General features: G+C 45.3%; 1 protein-coding gene across 1 annotated transcript in view; it reads left to right on the plus strand.

Annotated features, from left to right (window-relative positions):
- LOC141175946 (dual specificity protein phosphatase 22-A-like) overlaps positions 1-2,117 on the plus strand; it is a 114,811-nt gene extending 112,694 nt beyond the window's left edge. Inside the window, exon 7 of the mRNA XM_073659938.1 lies at positions 1,134-2,117. Coding sequence (XP_073516039.1) covers positions 1,134-1,328 — 195 coding nt within the window. The 3' untranslated portion in view covers positions 1,329-2,117. The remainder of the gene's footprint in view (positions 1-1,133) is intronic.
- The last annotated feature ends 4,889 nt before the right edge of the window (positions 2,118-7,006 follow it).

Here is a 7,006-nt window from a genome sequence, read left to right on the forward strand (position 1 = left end):
ACAACCTGAGCCAGGCGTCCCTCTAGGACCCACAATGCAATGTCCACCTGCGGATCGCTGCAGTGTTGCGTTGATTGCCGTTAGATTACAACCATGCAATAAACCCAGCAGCCATGAAATCTGCGCTGAATTTCATGTTTTCGCAGTTTTGGATGCTTTACAATTGTTCATCAGCTGTATTGTGATGGACGGATTATATTGGAATGGTTTATAGGCTGTGATAATCCAGGGGTGCTGATTCACAGCAACCGGTACAAGGATTTTTGGTATATTCACCCTGTTAGCTCTGTCATACACAAGTCCAGCAATACCTTCACATGGCCGGTCCGATCCTCCGCTACTGAGAAATCAGCGTTTGAATAATTGTGCAAATGGCTATGGTAGATTTGAAGCCTCCGTCACTCCAGCTCTGCTCCCTGCAGAGCGCCGCCTCCTCCTGTTTGACTGACAGCCTCTACGTTGTGAGACTTCAGGAAAAGGAGCCGTCAGTCAAGCAGCAGCAGCAGCAGGAGCTGACGGCGCTGGGCAGGGAATAGAGCTGGAGTGACATGCACATATAAATAGTTTGGGAGAGAAATCCTGCCGACTGATTCCTTTTAAAGTGTTCTCAACTTTGGACAATCCATTGACAATAAATTGGTTGCTAATTGTCCTTTGTGACATTTTTAAAGTTGTCTTTCTTTTTTTAAGTCTTTCTTTTCTCTACTTCTTTGCTTACCCAGACATTTTAGATTCCCGGATTTGGTTCCAAAAAAAAAGTCAAAAATAAAGAACATTTTTGTTTTTGTGGCAAATTCATGAACCGCGTGCAACATTATGAAGGATTTGGCACAAAATATGACACGTAAAAAAGACGAGTGATGAATCGGGGCATCCAAATGATCCGATGCACGTATAACCCTGTATTGGATTGCATTTAAAGGAGTAGAAACACATGGCCGCTTTCTTCAAAGGAACAGCACCACAGCTGTCTACTGGTTGTGTCTGGTACTGCAGTCGAGCACAGTTCACTTTAATAACGCTGCAATACCCGGCAGGTGCCGCTAGTTTTTGGAGGAGCGCAGCCATGTTTTTGTAATTCTGGACAGCCTATAAGACCCATGATGATCCTGTCCCTGTTTTCGCCCCTACAGTACAGAATGTGGTTGCTGCAGGAATATGGACGAAGCCCCTTCAATGATCGGGAGAGGGTCCTCAGATTACTGTCTGAACAAGAACAGAAAGAGAAACTGAGACAAACACAGAAGCACTGGATGAATCGGCCGAACTCGGACTACTCGCTTCCTTACAAAGCCTATGGGTCCAAAGACAGGTGGAGCAACGTATAGGACAAGGGGGCAATGTATAGGACAACGGGGGCAACGTATAGGACAAGGGGGCAACATATAGGACAACGGGGGCAATGTATAGGACAAGGGAGCAACGTATAGGACAACAGGGGAAACGTATAAGACAACAGGGGCAATGTATAGGACAACGGGGGCAACGTATAGGACAACGGGGGCAACGTATAGGACAACGGGGGCAACGTATAAGACAATGGGGGCAATGTATAGGACAACGGGGGCAATGTATAGGACAAGGGGGCAACGTATAAGACAAACGGGGCAATGTATAGGACAAGGGGGCAATGTATAGGACAACGGGGGCAACGTTTTGGACAAGGGGGCAATGTATAGGACATGGGGCACCGTATAGGACAAGGGGGCAACGTATAAGACAACGTGGGGCAATGTATAGGACAAGGGGAAACGTATAGGACAACAGAGGCAGCGTATAGGACAATGGGGACAACGTATAGGACAAGGGGGCAACGTATAGGACAAGGGGGGCAAGCGGAAGAAAGTGCAATGTGACTGGTTGGCTTGTGTGCTTCACTGCCCACCGGGGGGTTATGCTACAGGGGGTCAGCTCATACGAAGACTGCAAATAAGCCCCCCAGACTTCACCCACCCCACAGAAGGAGATGCCACTGACAGCGCTGCGGCCATCTGCCCCCGTGGTGTGAGAATACCCGGACACTTTATGCGGGGTCACTGACCCACCTCTGAACATTAATTCTCCGTATTCTACTTCCTTTTTCTTAGAAATTATATGAAGTCGGAATAAAATGTGAAGTTATTGGTACAATTCTCTTTTACTTTCTGTAGACTCGGGGCACACGCTGACTCTTTGCTTTTGCAGTTTGGACTCTCCTTCTTCTCCCGGTGATTCCTCCTGGTTCGGTGCCAGTTGGGTTCTCATATCTTCCTTCGCTGCTTTCATAGATACATAGTTGTCAAAGCTGAAAAAAAGTTACAGATCTATGAAGACCGCCCCGAGATCGATCCAGAGGAAGGAAAAGCCTCCATCACATGGGGGGCTTATTGCCCTATATTAGGGGACACATCGCTCCCAACTCTGAATCTGGCAATCAGAATAACTCACCGGATTATCATCCAATCTCCAGAATCCAGTTCCCATAAACTGTAATATTAGACTTGTGTAGGAAGAAGGCCTCAAGATCCTTCTAGATTTAGAACCTGTTTAGTGAATTGACCATCACAACATCATGTCACAGAGAGTGCTATAGTCTCACTGCTCTTACAGTAGATAATCCATAGTCTCTCTGCTCTTACAGGAAATAATCCATAGTCTCTCTGCTCTTACAGTAAATAATCCATAGTCTCATTGCTCTTACAGGAAATAATCCATAGTCTCACTGCTCTTACAGTAAATAATCCATAGTCTCTCTGCTTTTCCAGGAAATAATCCATAGTCTCACTGCTCTCACAGGAAATAATCCATAGTCTCTCTGCTCTTACAGGAAATAATCCATAGTCTCACTGCTCTTACAGAAAATAATCCATAGTCTCACTGCTTTTACAGGAAATAATCCATAGTCTCTCTGCTCTTCCAGTAAATAATCCATAGTCTCACTGCTCTTACAGTAGATAATCTATAGTCTCACTGCTCTTACAGGAAATAATCCATAATCTCACTGCTCTTACAGTAAATAATCCATAGTCTCATTGCTCTTACAGTAAAGAATCCATAGTCTCACTGGTTTTACAGGAAATAATCCATAGTCTCACTGCTTTTACAGGAAATAATCCATAGTCTCTCTGCTTTTACAGGAAATAATCCATAGTCTCACTGCTCTTACAGAAAATAATCCATAGTCTCACTGCTTTTACAGGAAATAATCCATAGTCTCTCTGCTCTTCCAGTAAATAATCCTTAGTCTCACTGCTCTTACAGGAAATAATCCATAGTCTCACTGCTTTTACAGGAAATAATCCATAGTCTCACTGCTCTTACAGGAAATAATCCATAGTCTCTCTGCTCTTACAGGAAATAATCCATAGTCTCACTGCTTTTACAGGAAATAATCCATAGTCTCACTGCTCTTCCAGTAAATAATCCATAGTCTCACTGCTCTTACATGAAATAATCCATAGTCTCACTGCTCTTACAGGAAATAATCCATAGTCTCTCTGCTCTTACAGGAAATAATCCATAGTCTCTCTGCTTTTACAGTAAAGAATCCATAGTCTCACTGCTCTTACAGTAAATAATCCATAGTCTCACTGCTCTTACAGGAAATAATCCATAGTCTCTCTGCTCTTACAGTAAAGAATTCATAGTCTCACTGCTCTTACAGGAAATAATCCATAGTCTCACTGCTCTTACAGGAAATAATCCATAATCTCACTGCTCTTACAGTAAATAATCCATAGTCTCATTGCTCTTACAGTAAAGAATCCATAGTCTCACTGGTTATACAGGAAATAATCCATAGTCTCACTGCTCTTACAGTAAATAATCCATAGTCTCTCTGCTTTTCCAGGAAATAATCCATAGTCTCACTGCTCTCACAGGAAATAATTCATAGTCTCTCTGCTCTTACAGGAAATAATCCATAGTCTCACTGCTCTTACAGAAAATAATCCATAGTCTCACTGCTTTTACAGGAAATAATCCATAGTCTCTCTGCTCTTCCAGTAAATAATCCATAGTCTCACTGCTCTTACAGGAAATAATCCATAGTCTCTCTGCTCTTACAGTAAATAATCCATAGTCTCTCTGCTCTTACAGTAAATAATCCATAGTCTCACTGCTTTTACAGGAAATAATCCATAGTCTCACTGCTCTTACAGAAAATAATCCATAGTCTCACTGCTTTTACAGGAAATAATCCATAGTCTCTCTGCTCTTCCAGTAAATAATCCTTAGTCTCACTGCTCTTACAGGAAATAATCCATAGTCTCACTGCTTTTACAGGAAATAATCCATAGTCTCACTGCTCTTACAGGAAATAATCCATAGTCTCACTGCTCTTACAGGAAATAATCCATAGTCTCTCTGCTCTTACAGGAAATAATCCATAGTCTCACTGCTTTTACAGGAAATAATCCATAGTCTCACTGCTCTTCCAGTAAATAATCCATAGTCTCACTGCTCTTACATGAAATAATCCATAGTCTCACTGCTCTTACAGGAAATAATCCATAGTCTCTCTGCTCTTACAGGAAATAATCCATAGTCTCTCTGCTCTTACAGTAAAGAATCCATAGTCTCACTGCTCTTACAGTAAATAATCCATAGTCTCACTGCTCTTACAGGAAAAAATCCATAGTCTCACTGCTCTTACAGTAAGGAATCCATAGTCTCACTGATCTTACAGGAAATAATCCATAGTCTCACTGCTCTTACAGGAAATAATCCATAGTCTCACTGCTCTTACAGTAAGGAATCCATAGTCTCACTGCTCTTACAGGAAATAATCCATAGTCTCTCTGCTCTTACAGGAAATAATCCAAAGTCTCACTGCTCTTACAGTAGACAATCCATAGTCTCACTGCTCTTACAGGAAATAATCCATAGTCTCTCTGCTCTTACAGGAAATAATCCATAGTCTCACTGCTCTTACAGGAAATAATCCATAGTCTCACTGCTCTTACAGGAAATAATCCATAGTCTCACTGCTCTTACAGTAAATAATCCATAGTCTCACTGCTCTTACAGGAAATAATCCATGGTCTCACTGCTCTTACAGTAAAGAATCCATAGTCTCACTGCTATTACAGGAAATAATTCATAGAATGCAAAAACACACTGGCGCTTCACACAAAAACGGGAAAAAAGCTGCAGGTAGAAAGAGGGCTCTGTGTGTACTAGCCCACAAATATGGTAAATCAAAACTACAAAACACACTACCGCGCTATGCAATGGATTGAATTGTGCAATAGGGCTAGCACTAAGTACACTGCTCAAAAAATAAAGGGAACACTTATATTCTGTTGTTTAACTCCAAGTAAATGAAACTTCTGTGAAATCAAACTGTCCACTTAGGAAGCAACACTGATTGACAATCAATTTCACATGCTGTTGTGCAAATGGAATAGACAATAGATGGAAATTATTGGCAATTATCAAGACCCCCTCAATAAAGGAGTGGTCCTGCAGGTGGGGACCACAGACCACATCTCAGTACCAATGCTTTCTGGCTGATGTTTTGGTCACTTTTGAATGTTGGTTGTGCTTTCACACTCGTGGTAGCATGAGACGGACTCTACAACCCACAGAAGTTGTTCAGGGAGTGCAGCTCATCCAGGATGGCACATCAATGCGAGCTGTGGCAAGAAGGTTTGCTGTGTCTGTCAGCGTAGTGTCCAGAGGCTGGAGGCGCTACCAGGAGACAGGCCAGTACACCAGGAGACGTGGAGGGGGCCGTAGGAGGGCAACAACCCAGCAGCAGGACCGCTACCTCCACCTTTGTACAAGGAGGAACAGGAGGAGCACTGCCAGAGCCCTGCAAAATGACCTGCAGCAGGCCACAAATGTGCATGTGTCTGCACAAACGGTTAGAAACCAACTCCATGAGGGTGGTATGAGGGCCCGACGTCCACAGATGGGGGTTGTGCTCACAGCCCAACACCGTGCAGGACGCTTGGCATTTGCCACAGAACACAAGGATTGGCAAAGTGGCCACTGGCGCCCTGTGCTCTTCACAGATGAAAGCAGGTTCACACTGAGCACATGTGACAGACGTGACAGAGTCTGGAGACGCCGTGGAGAGCGATCTGCTGCCTGCAACATCCTTCAGCATGACCGGTTTGGCAGTGGGTCAGTAATGGTGTGGGGTCGAATTTTTTGGAGGGCCGCACAGCCCCCCATGTGCTAGCCAGAGGTAGCCTGACTGCCATTAGGTACCGAGATGAGATCCTCCGACCCCTTGTGAGACCATATGCTGGTGCGGTTGGCCCTGGGTTCCTCCTAATGCAGGACAATGCCAGACCTCATGTGGCTGGAGTGTGTCAGCAGTTCCTGCAAGATGAAGGCATTGAAGCTATGGACTGGCCGCCCGTTCCCCAGACCTGAATCCGATTGAGCACATCTGTGACATCATGTCCGCTCCATCCACCAACGTCACGTTGCACCACAGACTGTCCAGGACTTGGCGGATGCTTTAGTCCAGGTCTGGGAGGAGATCCCACAGGAGACCATCGGCACCCTCATCAGGAGCATGCCCATGCGTTGTAGGGAGGTCATACAGGCACGTGGAGGCCACACACAATACTCAGCCTCATCAGGAGCATGCCCAGGCGTTGTAGGGAGGTCATACAGGCACGTGGAGGCCACACACAATACTCAGCCTCATCAGGAGCATGCCCAGGCGTTGTAGGGAGGTCATACAGGCACGTGGAGGCCACACACAATACTCAGCCTCATCAGGAGCATGCCCAGGCGTTGTAGGGAGGTCATACAGGCACGTGGAGGCCACACACAATACTCAGCCTCATCAGGAGCATGCCCAGGCGTTGTAGGGAGGTCATACAGGCACGTGGAGGCCACATACAATACTCAGCCTCATCAGGAGCATGTCCAGGCGTTGTAGGGAGGTCATACAGGCACGTGGATGACGCGCCCCCTGGGCCAGTGTTGTTTTGGGGGATACCCGGAGCCGGATCAGATGGGGGTTGTAGTCTCCGAGTGGCGGTGACCCGGTCCGTGCCCAGGGTGT

Source organism: Phyllobates terribilis, unplaced genomic scaffold (assembly GCF_046119375.1).
Source record: "Phyllobates terribilis strain yellow unplaced genomic scaffold, ASM4611937v1 Scaffold_14__1_contigs__length_39327217, whole genome shotgun sequence".
NCBI classification, from domain to species: domain Eukaryota; kingdom Metazoa; phylum Chordata; class Amphibia; order Anura; family Dendrobatidae; genus Phyllobates; species Phyllobates terribilis.